The following is a 16,076-nucleotide window of genomic DNA, read 5'->3' as shown; positions in this document are numbered from 1 at the left end:
TCAGGGTCTGGGGCAAAAAAGAAAAAGTTGAGGATTGAGCAGGTGGTTGGACTAGATGACCTCCTGAGGTCCCTTCAAACCCTTATATTCTATGATTTATTTCCATTAATTCTAACAGATGATCAGTGCCTACAGACACTAGACCACAATGGAAATCTCAGTCCAAGATTTCAGTTGATGTATTTATTTATTTTGACTCGTAAGGCATGGCACGATTCTGAGCATTGTCCGAAGTGAAATACAGCATTTAAGCATCAGTGTTACGCTCTGGTACGTCACCAGATGGGATATTATATGACAGATCATTTCTCTGTCTATCAGTACTTCACTGCCAGAGAACCGGGCTGTTATAGTAATCATTGGTATCCACATACACGCCCTCTTCCCCATCAGAGCAGTGTTCTGTCCTCAGACTGAGACTCCTGGCACTTTGCTCTGAAATCTACATTTAATTTTAAAATTTCAGCCCATAACCAGAAGAGGGAGTGAGTTTCTGAATATTTATGGAATTAATTCATGAGATTTGATTAACTTTTAACTCTATGTTCTTTCAATTCAATTGAACAGGGTGTTTTATTTTCCTGGACTAAAACCATGGCAGAGAGAGACTGGGGAAACCAAACGGCCATCACAGAATTCATCATTCTGGGATTTGGGGATCTCCCTAACCTGCAAATTCTTCTCTTCCTGATGTTCCAAGTGATCTACATGGCAACCGTGGCTGGGAACACCCTCATCGTGGTGCTCGTTGTGGCTGACCAGCACCTTCACACCCCCATGTACTTCTTCCTGGGCAACTTGTCCTGCTTGGAGACCTGCTACACCTCAACCATCCTGCCCAGGTTGCTGACCAGTCTCCTGACTGGGGACAAAACCATCTCAGTCAATGGCTGCTTCACACAACTGTATTTCTTTGGTTCTCTGGGATGTATAGAATGCTATCTCCTAGCAGTGATGTCTTATGATCGGTATTTAGCGATATGTAAACCCCTGCACTATTCAACTCTTATGAATAGTAGGTTTTGCCTCCAATTGGCTGCTGGGTCATGGTTAAATGGTTTTTTGGCTGTTACCATCGTTTTCTTATTCCTATCACAGTTAATATTCTGTGGCCCAAATGAAATTGACCATTTCTATTGTGATCCCATCCCACTGATGGAACTCTCCTGCAGTGACACCAACCTGGTCATATTGCTGGATTTCATATTAGTCTCTGTATTCACCCTGCCGCCATTCCTACTTACCTTGATATCCTATGTGTGCATTATCGCCACCATCCTTAGAATCCCTTCCACCAGTGGGAGGCAAAAGGCCTTTTCCACTTGCTCCTCTCACCTGATTGTGGTGACAATTTTCTATGGATCCATAATGATTGTATACCTGCTGCCGAAACATGATACACTGCGAGACCTGAACAAAGTGGTCTCTCTTTGCTACACAGTCCTGACTCCGCTGGTAAACCCCCTCATCTACAGCCTGAGAAACAGAGAGGTCAAGGAAGCCTTGTGCAAAGCAATCAGTAAATATGTGGCTTTCACCGAAACGTGCAGAGACTGCAAGAGAATAACTTAGCCTGAGGTTTTCAAAGCTGCCTGGGTGATTTAAGCAATCAGCCCCCATTAAAATTAACTTGAAATCTCCCATTAAAAATCTCAGCACTAATGTGAAAAAGAAAAGGAAAAAGAAAAGGAGATGATCTGCATGCAGTTACCGAGACAGTCTTTATGATTCCCTGCTGTGTGATCCAGGAAAGAGAGGATGTTGACAGCTCTGTCACTCTCTCATGTTCAGCACTTATACACACAGTATGAGTGTATTTTTCTCCAGGGTGTTGGCTAAGTGTTCACCCTCTGTGAGGAGTGTGTACAGCTTCTGAAACTACACAGAGCTGACATTGTGTAAGGCAGAAAATCCACTAACAAAGAAAATAAATCCCTGAGTATATCCCTTGTTCATTGTTTCTCTACGTAAGATAATAAAGTCTTGTATTCAAATTCAGCCTTTCTTAAGTTTCCATAGCAATATTTCTGAGTAGGGCTAAGGTTTCAAAGAATCATAGAAGTTTAGGGTTAGAAGAGACAAAAGAAGGTCATCTAGTCCAACCCCCTGCTCAAATCAGGACCAACACCAACTAAATCATCCCATCCAGGGCTTTGTCAATCCAGACCTTAAAGACGTCTAAGGGTGGAGATTCCACCACCTCCCTAGGTAACTCATTCCAGTGCTTCACCACCCTGCTAGTGAAATAGTGTTTCCTAATATTCAACCACTGCTTCATGTTCTGTCATCTGCCACCACTGAGAACAGCCAAGCTCCAGTCTCTTTGGAACCCCCCAGTTCCTGCAGCCTCTCCTCAGAAGTCATGTGCCCCAGCACCCTAATTATTTTCATTGCCCTCTGCTGAACTAATGCTCTTCAATTTGTCCACATCCTTTCTGTAGTGAGGGGCCCAAAACTGGATGCAATACTCCAGATGTGGCCTCACCAGTGCCAAATATAAGGGAATAATCATTTTTCTTGATCTGCTGGCAATGCTACTACTAATGCAGCCCAATATGCCATCAGTCTTCTTGGCAACAAGGGCACACTGCTGACTCATTTCCAGCTTCTCGTCCACTGTAATCCCCAGGTCCTTTTCTGCAGAACTGCCACTTAGCCAGTTGGTCCCCAGCCTGTAGCGGTGCATGGGATCCTTTCATCCTAAGTGCAGGACTTTGCACTTTTCCTTGTTGGACCTCATCAGATTTATTTTGGCCCAATCCTCCAATTTGTCTTGGTCACTCTGAACCCTATCCCTACCCTCCAGCATATCTACCTCTCCTCCTAGCTTAGTTTCATCTGCAAATTTGCTGAGTGTACAATCACTCCCATTATTCAGACCATTTATTTTGTCACAGATATTTATAGTAAAAGTCAGGGACAGGTCACAGGCAATAAAGAAAAATTCATCGAAGCCCGTGACCTGTCCCTGACTTTTACTATAATTATTGTGACAATGTGGAGGTATTGTGCAGCTGTTGAGCTAGCTCTGCCCCCACCCCCCACTGTTGCGGGCTTGGAGGTCCAGGGTCTCCCGCCACCCATGTCTGGCACGTCTCCCCTGCCACTCTGCCCCCCGCCCCCATCCTACAGTGTCAAGGAGCGATGAAGTCTGACTCACAAAGGCCTCCTCCCCCACCCCCTCCTTGAACCAAAACTGATCAGAAGAAAGACAGTGGGAGACACATCTAAGCCCCTCCAGACAAGAGTGATATGATTAAGGAACTCCCCAGCCTCATTTGCTTCAAAGATGGGAAAGGGAGGCATCTCTATTAGCATAGAGAATGGAGAACAGAGATTCCAAGGCAAGAACTGCACCAAACTCTGGGATCAGAAAAGCAGAGAAGCATTGCATGATGGGAAATCTGTGCTCCAGATGGAAATTAACCCATGCCTGCATACACCTAGCTCAGTAATTATCAGACCAATTCTAGTAATAAATCCTCTATTGATATTCAAAATACTGAAACGACCTAATTGCATTAGGAGCTCCCGTGAAGGAACACCGCCCATAGCCAGGAATGATCAGTTCTTATTGTGTAGCCTGGACCAAACGACTTTGTTATAGTCCCTTGAATCATCAATTTACCCATAAACAAATCTAGTGTTCATTGTTATTTCCCTACAAAAACCCTTTACCACCACCCAAGTAAATGTTCTGATGCCTGTATCCAAACTCTGCAACAGTTCCATTGGAACTTCATCTTTCTGATTCATTGTGCTGTGGTCTCTCTTCCTGTCTCCAGCACTCCGGACCACCCACGACTAACATCACCTGGGAACCCTGAGATTCAAGCTTCAGAGAGTGGTGAGATCTCTCTCTCTCACTCTCTCTCTCTCTGTATAGCCTCCTGACCATAGGCATGTGAAGCACATTTCATTAGGGTGTGCACCCAGGGAATTTTTTTAAATTATTTTTTAAAAGGAGAACATTTAGTGATATTCAATCATAAAGGACATTATTTTTATTCATCAAACAAACTAAAGAAACTAAAGCTTAACTAAACTTATTTTCTTTTAAAATTAACAACTAAACTTTAGTTAAAAAACACAAACTTAAAAAACGAGACACAAAATATGAAATTTTTGCTGTAGTGATAACCAGGTGTATACAAAGATAAAGATCATGAAAATTCACTGTATCTTTAACCAGTTAATGAGCTAACCCAAATTGACCAAAACAGGTTAAGGTTTCCTAGAGAAGGAGGCGTCGCTCACCAGGTGTTATGGACTTAAATTCTTCAATCACATCATTTTAATTAACTGACAAAGCCAATTCTTGTTCAATGTCCAAAATCATGAGTGAGTTGAGGTGCTGTTGGGACACTGTACTTCTTAGTTTGTTTTTTACATGTGCTAGTTTCAAAAAGTCTCTTTCACATGAACAGCTTGTAACAGGTAAGACTGCAAAGCACTGAATAGATTTGTAAAAGGCCTGGAATATGGAAGACCGATCCGATTCCTTTAGCTCAAGGTTCGGTGACCTTTCAGAAGCAGTGTGACGAGTCTTCATTCATTCACTTTAATTTAAGGTTTCATGTGCTGGTAATACATTTTAATATTTTTTAGAAAGTCTCTCTCTATAAGCCTATATATATCTAAGTAAGTGATTGTTGTATTGTAAAATAAACAAGGTTTTCAAAATGTTTAAGAAGCTTCATTTAAAATTAAATTAAAATGTTGCTCTTACGCCGCCGGCCTGCTCAGCCCGCTGCTGGTCTGGGATTCTGTTCACCTAGGCCGGCAGCAGGCTGAGCTGAGGGTGGGTGCGCACTGAGCACAGGGCTGGGGGTGATGGAGCGGGCTGGCGGTTGGGGTGTAGGGTCTGGCCAGGAGCTAGAATGAGGGAGGGAGCTCAGGGTTGGGGCAGGAGGTTTAGGTGTGGAGCGCGTACCTGGGCAGCTCCAATTTGGTGTGAGGGGTGCAGGTGGGAATGTGGGGAGGGAGTGAAGGAGCTTCCGTTTGGTGCTCAGGGTGGGGGTGGAGATGTGGGGGGTGCAAGAGTCAGGATGTGGGGGGTGCATGGGGTGGGGGTCTGGGTATGTGTGGGGGTGCCAGAGTCAGGACTGGGGCTGTGGGGGGGTGAAGGAGTCAAGCAGAGGACTGGGTGTGTGTGGGGGGTACAGGGCTCAGAGCAGGGGCCTAAGGTAATAATAGGAGATATACCAATCTCCTAGAACTGGAAGGGACCTCAAAAGGTCATTGAGTCCAGCCCCCTGCCTTCACTAGCAGGACCAATTTTTGCCCCAAATCCCTAAGTGGCCTCTTCAAAGATTGAGCTCACAACCCTGGGTTTAGCAGGCCAACGCTCAAACCACTGAGCTATCCCTCCCCCCACGCCTGGGGAGTGTGCGGGGTGTAGGGCTCAGGGCAGAGGGCTGGGTGTGTGGGGGTGGGGTCAGAGCAGCGGGCTGGGGGTGTGTGAGCGGGGGTCAGGGTAGAGGAAAGAGGCCTGGGGTGTGTGCGGGGCTTCAGGGCTCAGGGCAGAGGGCTGGGTGTGTGTGAGGTGGGGGTCAGGGCACAGGGCTGGGTGTGTGTGTGGGAGGATCAGGGCAGAGGGCAGGGGCCTAGGGGGGTTGCGGGGCTGCAGGGCTCAGGGCAGAGGGCTGTGTGTGTGTGAAGGGGGGCTCAGGGCAGAGGCCTGGTTGTGTGTGAGTGGGGGTCAGGGCAGAGGGCTGGGGGTGTGGGCTGGGGACGTGGGGTGCTCATGACAGGGGTCTGGAGGGGATATGCCCCTATTCCACCCCCTGCTTCCCCAAGGCCCTCCTCTGCTTCTTCTCTGCCTCAGCCGGGAGCTCCTCCCCGACCCCCTCCCTCGCAATGGCCATCAGCTGATCGGCCAGCTGGGAGGGAGGGACAGAGAACAGAAGGAGGGGCAGGAACCCAGCACACTGCAGGAAGAGGCAGGGGAGCCGGAAGAACCAAGCTTCTGCCCCCTTCCCCTTGCCCCCGCGGGAGGGAGTGGGGGGAGTGGAGGGCAGAGAAGAGTGGGCCGGGCCGGGCTGGACTTTTAATGGCACGCGGCTGCCTGCCAGGACTCCGGCAGGCAGCAGCATGCCATTAAAAATCCTCGTGCCGTCTTTGGCACGTGTGCCATAGGTTTCCGCTTCCTGCTTTAGCTAATCAAGACACTCTCTGGTGGTGTTCGTAGTGCTACCTTTAGGAACCGAGCCGTCATGACCCTGAAGCAATCCGACTTCATCTTCCAACTCATCCAAGGACACTTTCCATTTGTTGGCAATGATTCTCATATCCTCTAAGCTCGGCAGTTTTCCCATTGCAGTCACAATTTTACAAGTCTCCTCTTCAAATTGCTGGTCAATGCTGGTAATCATTGAGTCTAGGAGTGGGTAAAATGAAGTTATTCTCTCCTGCTCCTCAAAGTGATGCTGGGACTCAAATGTGTCATCAATACGAGTGGATGTTTTTCGCTTCTTAACTGGGGGAATCGATATATCATTCCTTTCACACTGTCATTGAGAAGAGATTGAAAATGTTCTTGGCCAATTCTCATCGCAGCCAAAGAGTTAACGCAAGCTTTTCACCCCTGTCATTGCAGTAAGTAAGTTGAGCTCTGGAGCTTGAAGAGCCTTACTGACTTTTACCACCATCTGGAGAATAGGGTGCATCATGTGAAGGGTAAAGGTGAACTTGAATGAGTTTAGTTCATGGATAAGGCCCCTGGCTTTTATTTTAGTGTCAGCAAGGTGAGTTGTTTCGGTAATCTCTTGTAAAGCTTGTAAAATGAAGGAGTAGTTTTGTTTTACAGCAGCCGCTGCTTCTGCTCTGCATGCCCATCTTGTGTTTGACAGTGACTTCAAAGTCTTCAGCTGGGATCCTACTTCTTGTGAAATATTCTCCATTACTGCATGTTGCACAGCACTCCCCTCCATGAAGGCAAGGATGTCATTTAACTGGTCAAAAATTGACTGAGCATCAACTGTTAATAATCTCTGAACAGACACAAAATGTTGAACTGCACTATATTTTTCATTGTCAAAATACTGCACCACAACGGATATCTGTTCATGGTGTCCACAGTCAGTAGTGTCGTCGGCAATTATTGAGACCATATTCCATTTAGTGAAGACACAATCTTTTGTTGCACAACGTTGTGCAATGCCACAATTAAATCATTTTGGATGCGATTACTCAGATAGGTAGCGTTTTGAGGAGATTGTTGCACATGCTTTGCCATTACAGGATCCTATTATTGGAGCATATTGACAAGATTTAAAAATAAACCTTTCTCAAAACTGTCAGTTTTTTCATTGTGACCCCGAATGGTCTCCCACCTTTCGCAAAACACAGAACAATGTCAGTCAGTCACTCCATTACACTTCGGTTATGGCACCGTTCTTCTTCTTGTTTAGACAGATAAGCCTGCTTGCCCTCATCCAACAAAACACCAATAGGTTTCCCTTGATTAAAACTTGACCATGAAGAACAGCTGAAAATATGAGATTTTGACAGTTGGTGGTTTTTAAAACATTCGTTAGCCCTATGCCAGTTTCTGAATCCTTTATCAATAAATGCTGGATCAATGTGACCTTGATTTGCTGCATCATTAGAGGAGAAGAAACGGCAGTAAAAGCAAAATGCTGCGTCCTTTGAGGGCTATATTCTAACCACCTATACTTTTCATACCATACAAATGATCTTTAACAATATGTTCTGACTAATCATACTAATCTCCTGGAGTGTGTTCACACACATACCCGGTGTCTGTTGCTTCTTAGGAGTTCCTGTGTATTAGCAATGCTAGTAATACCTTTGCCAAGGTCATGTACTGGACAGTGAACTTGTAAGCATCTGCTGTAATACATGGCCTGACTTTGGTTCATGGCGTGGCTGGACTATGGTTCAGGCCTCAAATCTTATATCAGGCTCAGTGTCCCAAGCTCTCTCTCTTGCCTACACAAACCAACCACCTCCATTGCATTTACATGGCCGGATGCAATCCGCTAGGCCCAGCAGTGACCCCTTGACACATCACCAGGAACAGCTTCATAGCTCTTATCTTGGCTACGCGTGGCTGTGACCAGCTCCAGCAAAGCAATAGCTCCAGGCTCACAGGGCTCTTGGAGGTGTGGAGGTTGGGCAAACAAAGAGGTAGACTCACAAGCCAGGGGCACAGGGACTGCCGAGACCCAAAGATAGTTTAATGAAGGATAGGTCCATCAATGGCTATTAGCCAGATTGGGCAGGGATAGTGTCCCTAGCCAATGGCACTGGCCACTGTTGGAAGACAGGATACTGGGCTAGATGGACCATTGATTGGACCCAGAACGACTGTTTTTTTGACCCTGCTGGGGTTTTTGCCAGGGTATCTGAGGCTGTTCCTAGGGTCAGGTCTGTCAAACAGTCATCAGGAGGTTATTTTATTAAAAAAAACTGGTTAAAATTTTGTCTCCACTCTGCCTGATACCCAGCTAAAAACTCCATGATGTGACCATGGTTATAGCCACTTCCGTCCCTGGTCCTTCCACTTAAACAGACAAAACTGACCCAATGGACACCAGCCAAAGTGGAAGGGCAAGAAAGGGGACATTATGTTGCCAAATGACCAACAGAGGGAAGTGAAAAGTGAGGTGAAGTTGTATAATGCTGTATAAGTGTTGAGCAGAGAGCCCTGAAGAGAAGAGGACCTCTGTGCTGCGTAATGAGCTGTGGCTAGTAGCAGATGTTATGGAGTGAGTTATGGGCTGTTAGTTATACTAAATAACGGCTACCAGGTGCCATGAGAGTCAAGAACAGGTAAGAGTCAGCTATAGCAAGAAGAATCCATAGAGGAAAGGAGAGCAATAGGCTGTTATTCTGGGAAATCTACACTAGATGGCAGCAGAGTAGAGGAAATGAGATGGGGGTGTCGGAAATACTGTCCAGTACCAAGACTTCAGTAGCCAATATAATAATGGGAAAGTTAATACTGTAAAATGGCCACTAGGTGGCAGCATGTTGTAGGCGTGAGATATAGGCAGCTACTTTCAAAAATGCCCATTTCAAAAATGCCCATTAGATGGCAGCATCTCTTGAATACTAATAAAGGGGCAGTGCAAGTACATTATAAGTGGCCATCACCTTGGACAGGCATCTCCCAAAAATGTGAGCTGGTGTTTGTCCATGTGTAGCGGGGTGACCACCCGCTCCAGCCTGAAAGGGGTTGGAAAAGCCATGCAAAGGGCTGGGGCTGGGCAAGGTAAAACGCTGGCTGATTAGGGGAAGTGGCTGCAGTTGGGGCCATGCACCAAGCTGAGCAACGGGGCCTTCTAAGAAGGCCAGGGAAGCCGGAAGGGTCAGTCTCCCTCTGCCTGAAGAGGGAGATGGGCCTGGCTGCAGGGAGCTAGAGACAGGGTACCTGAGTTGAGCAGGGCTGGGAAAGAATACAAATATGAGAGAGCATTTACACTTCTTAAATCAAAGGGGAAGCCCATTTTCCAAGGTAGATCACATTCACCAGCTCATCAACGTTCTAAGACAGATCGCAGCAGCAGCTCGTCCATTCAGGTAAATGCAGGTGTCTTCGCTGAGCAGATCCAGTTTCTACTGAATAAAGAGACCCAGTTACCTCAGCGGAAGAAACTGAGTTCTGGCCACCAAACCCTGAAAAATAAGAGGTCATCTCTCAAAACTTGAGCTGTCCTGTGGTTACAGGTGAGCACCCTCTTCCTCATTGCGTTTCTATACCACCTTCCAAACAGGGGCATGAATGTGCTTTGTGAATATTATTAGCAGTGTTGTTGTAGCTGTGTTGGTCCCAGGATATTAGAGAGACAAGGTAGGTGAGGTGATATCTTTTACTGGACCACGTTTGGTTGGAGAGAGAGACAAGTTCTCTAGCTCTCAAAAGCTTGTCCCTCTCACCAGCAGAGGTTGATCCAATAAAAGATATTATCTCACTCACCTTGTCTCTATGAATATTAGCAGTTTTAACCTCACCTTCCCACACCAGTGCCAATCGGTGTTAATAGCACCATTTCTCAATGGGGAAATTGAGATATATGCCTTGTGAAAGGTCCTCTGCTAAGGATCTGGCTCAGGATAACGAGGGTGAAGCCTGGAATAGAATAATGGAAATAAAAACTAAGTGAAGCTGATAAAAATGAACATTAAAATGGGTTGTGAAGTGGGTAAAGTGTAAGAACGAAATTAGGAGGCTGAGAGGGAATTTGAAAAATAGATGGTTTTAGTTAAAAGTAAATAACAAACTGTTTCACTGTATCTGAGTCAGGCAGGTTGCAAGAGAATCCATGAGTCAGCTGAACCCAGAGAATAAACAAGATATAGACATCACTTAGGTGCTATGGTTCAGATTTTGAAGCCAGTTAGGAATTGGATGTCCTAATATTTTATTAGAATTAATGTTGCAATCCTATAGACAGTTTGACAACCTCCTCTCAAATGATTTTTGTATCGATCTTCACCAAAAAGTGTTATGAAGTAATCTGAACCAGGTCAGCTTTTTTTCAGGGAACAGCCTGTCAGAGGCTGAAATATCAAAAGAGCAGATTATTGAACTAACTGGAATTTAGGGTTTCTCTGTATCGCTCTAGGAGAATGTAGTAATATAGGAATTGCCAGATTAGATCAGACCCAAGGGCCATTCTCTCCAGTATTGCTCTCAGAGAGCAGGCAGTACCAGATGTTTCAGAGGCAAATGTAAGAACACTGCAATATCAGTTCTGGGATAATCTCCCTTCACATGTGTCATATTGGTCTATAATATTTAGTTTTGGAATGGTTATTAAACCTCATGGTTTGGGGGTTAAGCCAATCTCTATTGTTGTTATTATTATGATAAGTCTGGATATTTATACGGCTATCAAGAACATCCAATCTCTTCTGGAATCCAGTTAAGTCCTTGATATAAATGACTTCCTGTGGCAGTCAGTGTGATGCTCCCAATGGGGATGCAAGAGTGTGAGTGCCAAGCTGAGGACAGACAGTTACAAACCAGGGCACAAAGCCCTCACTGGTTGTCAGGTCTAAACTTAGATTTCACCAACCAACTGCACCTAGTGCAAACTCCTCAGGAACTTTAATAGCCTTGAGATAGTCCCCCCAAAAATTCCGCTTGGATTCGCCACTCTGTCCTGCCACCCAGGTGAGCGTATCTGTGTTACACGACTCCCTATGCCAAGGATCAAGCAATATTCAGGTTACTCCTGACATCCCCCAGGTCAATTGCACTTTAGGCCTCACACCAAAGAGGACACTTGGAGCCAATCCTATAGTGAACTCCTGTATAGGAAGTTGTATTAAATAGGAAAAGGAAATGAGAGTTATTTACAAGGTTAAAGCAAGAAAACAGACTCATGAATGAGTCACAGTCTCAGGTTTCAAAAGGTAATACAGGCTTCTCTCAGCAGCAAGCTGTATTTGACTTTTAGGACTAACACAGGCTAAGCAGCTGGGGATCTCTTGCTAATGTCTAGAAACACCCTGCCCCAAGTGTCCAATCAGCATAGAGATCCCTAGTTCCTTTTGTTTGGGGTTTTTCTCCCCCTCCTGCCATCTGCTCTGATCTGCAAACTCAATCCACTTCCTTGACTCATCTTCATAGGGAGGAGAGCAGAACAATAACTTCTAATATTCAATAACAACTTGATTATTTCTCAAGGAGTAATGGTCTCAAGTTGCAGAGGGGGAGGTTTAGGTTGGACATTAGGAAAAACTTTTTCACTAGTAGGGTGGTGAAGAACTGGAATGGGTTACCTAAGGAGGTAGTGGAATCTCCTTCCTTAGAGGTTTTTAAGGTCAGGCTTGACAAAGCCCTGGCTGGGATGATTTAGTTGGGTTTGGTACTGTTTTGAGCAGGGGGTTGGACTAGATGACCTCCTGAGGTCCCTTCCAACCCTGAGATTCTATGATTCTATGATTCAATCAAGTTGTACGGAGATTATAGTTGCAATATCCACCCATTGCCCACCCGGTATTAGGATGACCAGATGTCCCATTTTATAGGGACAGTACTGATATTTGGGGCTTTCTCTTATACAGGTGTCTATTCCCCCCTCACCCTCTCATCTCCTATCCTGATTTTTCACACTTGTATCTGGTCACCCTATCTGGTACTGATGGGTTTCCTTTTTCAGGAGAGGCTTCATGTCTGTGGAAGAGCAGCTCTTCACACTCATTAATGTCCCTCTCCTGTGTGGTGATCATACTCACAGAAGCTCTCTACAACCGCTCAAATATTAAATTACAATATGGAACAAACATTACAGGGAGATCAATGCAGGCAGCAACTGACCAGCATTCAGCAGAGTCCAAACATTAAACCCTTTTTTATAATTCTAGTTCCCATTTTATTAATATTAACCCACAAGTGAGCCAGACTGTTTCCACCTTTGTGTCTGTTATTGTCCTGCTGAAAATGGGGGGACCTTGGTATGAGCTAGCACTTGATCTGCCAGCATCCCTGTGAGTTCCACCGTTTAATTACAATTGGGGTGAAGAAGTATTTCACTTTATAGATTTTAAATTGCCCTCTGTGGGCGGCAGAGGGGGGGCAATGACCCACTGGCACAGCGCCTCCTGCTGGTTGTTTCGGGCATTAGCTCTTCCAGCCTAGCACGCCCTCTGCAGGCTAGTGTCTCACCTGGTGTCTCGCCCTCTGCTAGCTGGTGTCTCGGACCCTGGTGCCCCTTTAACTTGGGGTGCTGCCCCCTGGCAGTGCCCCCGCACTTTGGGTCTCCCCTCCCAAGGGAACCCCCACCCTTTATCCCCACCTTGCCTCAGTGGCTACTGCCCGTCATCGTGTAGCCCCCACTCCCTGGGGCAGACTACAGTCTGTAAACCACTCATCATCGGCAAGGAGGTTAGGTGGTTAGGACCTGCTTCCTTTGCCTATCTCTGGGCTGCCCCTCTGCAGCCCCAGTACCTATTTGACCCTTTTAGCAAGGCCTGCAGCCTGGGGTTTTACCTGGCTGGACTTCCCCAGCTCCCTCTGCCCTTCCCCAGCTCTGCTCCACCACAGGTACCTGTCTCAGCTCCCAGGCAGCCAGGTCCTTCTCTCTTTCAAGAAGCTAAAGTGAGTGGGTGTTTTGCTTCTGGCCCACATCCCTCTTATAAGGGCCAGCTGGGCCCTGATTGAGCTGGCCACAGCTGTGGTCAGCTACTCACTCAGCTTCCCCAGCTGTTCTTAATCCCTTTTACCCAGGCGCAGCCCTCTCCAGGACTGCTTTTAACACCTTCAGGGCAGGAATGGGGCAGCCACTCCACTACACCCAACTCTTGTATGTTCTCCTTGTTTTTGCAATATGGGGCAGGGAAATCAGAAGTTCCCCATTCTACCTTCTCCCAGTTTCTACAGAAAGAGGAGCATCAAGAACCTCAGCTGAGAATTCTGAGTCCTGGCTGCCGAACCCTGAGAAACAAGAGCTCATCACTTCAAGCTTGGATTGTCTTGTAGTTACAGGTGAGCACCGTCTTCCTGACTGCATCTCTATACCGCCTTCTAAACAGGGGCATGAATGTGATTTGTGAATATTAGAGGGACAAGGTGGGTGAGGTAATATCTTTTATTGAACCAACTTTTGGTGGTGAACAAGAGAAACTTTTGAGCTACACAGAGCTCTTCTTCAGATGAATGTTAACAGTTTTATCCTCTCCTTCCCACTGCAGTGCCAGTCAGCGTTCATAGCACAATTTCACAGAGATGGAGTGTGAGATCCATATCTTGTGACAGGTCCTCAGTTGAGGATCTGCTCGACTGACACAAATGAAGCTACCTTGATTTACACCGCCTGAGGATCCAGCTTTGTGTGAAACTGAAAGGGATCTCGAGAGGTCATCTAGTCCAGTCCCCTGCACTCAAGGCAGAACTAAGTATTATCTAGGCCAGTGGTTCTTAACCTGGGGTGCACGCACCCCCTGGGGGTGTGCTATGCCCTTTCTGGGGATGCCTTTTTAGAAGGCAAATCATCGAAAACACAAATTAAGCACAGGCACGTAAGTACAACTACTTTGTTTAATCAAATCTATGGTATTTATTAACATTATACATTTATTAACGATTACTGTAATATACAAACAAAAATATTTTCAAGTTTTTAAGCTAATTGTGGTAAAATTATTGAGATAATTCAGCTTGAGAATATCTTGTGTGCTCAACTAGCACTGTTTCCACAACTGGCGAAGACAGTGCTGGAGATCCTTGTGCCATTTGCGACTTTCATCACTCTTACATATCAAAACAAAGGCCAGAAACTGCCTAAATGCAAGTGATAACATGTGTGGCTATTGCAAAAAAACTTCCTTGTTTCTCACACATCATTGAACAAAAGCAACAGCAGAAGAGTCACTGAGCTTGTAAACTTAAAAAAAAGTGTGTAATTTTTCATGTATTCTTAATTTTACTGCAAAATTAAAATAAATATATTATTCTCTTTCATTCTATAGTTAGGATACATCTAGGTTTAAAGAACTGACCTACTTCAGTGATTTTTCATAAGGGGTGCGAGAATATATTTTGAGAACCAAAGGGGTGCAGGCTGCAGTACAGGTTAAGAACCGTTAATCTAGACAATCCCTGTTTGTCCAATCTGCTCTTAAAAATCTCCAATGATGGAGATACCACAATCTCCCTTGGCAATTTATTCTAGTGCTTAACCCCTCTGACGGTTAGGAAGTTTTTCCAGATGTCAGACCTTAACCACCGTTGCTGAAATTTAAGATCATTGCTTCTTGTCCTATCCTCAGAGCTTAAGGAGATGAATTTTTCTTCCTCCTCCTTGTAGCAACCTTTTAAATACTTGAAAACTGTTATGTCCTCTGTCATAAAACAGTTAGTTAAGGGTTAAGGTCTCTTTTACCTGTAAAGGGTTAACAAGCAGTAACCTGATGAACACCTGACCAAAGGACCAATCAAGGGACAAGATAATTTCAAATCTCTGGGGCGGGAAGGCTTTGTCTAAGTTCTTTGTTTGGATTACCGTTCTCTCTTTGGATTTAAGAGAGGCCAGACATATTCTTCAAGTTCTCCAAGGTTTCCTGAAGTATTTTCTTCTATTCAGTATAGTGAGCATTAGAAGGCGGTTTAGTCTTATAATTGATTTCTCCATTTGCAATTGTGTGTTTGCTGAAGAAATATCTTTATTTCTGTTTGCTGTTACTTTGATTATTCTGAGAAAGGAGGGCAGGGGGGAGAGCCTCTCAAGGTTTATAAGTTAGACCCTGTATTTTTGCATCCTGGTAATACAGAGATAGTGTATTTTTTTTCTTTCTTTAATAAAATCTTTTGGTTTTAGAACTTGATTGATTTCTTCCCTTGTTTGGATTTTCAGGGGAAGGGGAGGGGGAAAAGTGAATCCCTCTTTGTTTGATTCAAGGAGTTTGAATCAAGGAATCTCTCCCAAGGACAAGGGGAGGGGGAAGAAGATGGGGGAATGGATTATTTTCCTTTGTGTTAAGATGAAAGGAAGTTGGGATCTGTGTTCCCCAGGGAAAGTTTGGGGGAATAGGGAGTGTACTAAACACTGGAATTTCTAGTTGGTGGCAGCTTTAACAGATCTAAACTAGGATTTAAGTTTAGAGGAGTCCATGCAGGTCCCCATCTTGTGGACGCTAAAGTTCAAAGTGAGGAATAAACCTATGACATACCCTTTCAGTCTTCTCTTCTCCAGACTAAACAAACCCAATTTTTTCAAACTTCCTTCATAGGTCATGTTTTCTAAACTTTTAATTATTTTTGTTGCTCTTCTCTAAACTTTCTCCAATTTGTGCACATCCTTCCTGACGTGTGGCACCCAGAACTGGATACAATACACCAGTTGAGGACTAATCAGCGCAGAGTAGAGCAGAATTACTTCTCGTATCTTGCTTAGAACACTCTTGCTAATACATCCCAGAATGAGGTTTGCTTTTTTTTTTTGCAACAGTGTTACACTGACTCATATTTAGCTTGTGATCCACTCTGACCCCCAGATCCATTTCTTCAGTACTCCTTCCTAGGCCATCATTTCCCATTTTGTTTGTGTGTAACTGATTGTTCCTTCCTAAGTGGAGTACTTTGCATTTGTCCTTATTGAATTTCA

The 16,076-nt window shown here is 45.1% G+C and overlaps 1 protein-coding gene across 1 annotated transcript; it reads left to right on the top strand.

Annotated features, from left to right (window-relative positions):
* The first annotated feature begins 618 nt into the window (after positions 1-618).
* LOC123346961 (olfactory receptor 6N1-like) lies at positions 619-1,572 on the top strand. Its single transcript, XM_044984396.1, has one exon. It carries the CDS (start codon positions 691-693, stop codon positions 1,570-1,572), a length of 882 nt encoding a protein of 293 aa, XP_044840331.1. The 5' UTR covers positions 619-690.
* The last annotated feature ends 14,504 nt before the right edge of the window (positions 1,573-16,076 follow it).

This window comes from Mauremys mutica, chromosome 12 (genome assembly GCF_020497125.1).
Source record: "Mauremys mutica isolate MM-2020 ecotype Southern chromosome 12, ASM2049712v1, whole genome shotgun sequence".
Taxonomy (NCBI): domain Eukaryota; kingdom Metazoa; phylum Chordata; order Testudines; family Geoemydidae; genus Mauremys; species Mauremys mutica.
This window is presented reverse-complemented; position numbering and strand designations above follow the sequence as displayed.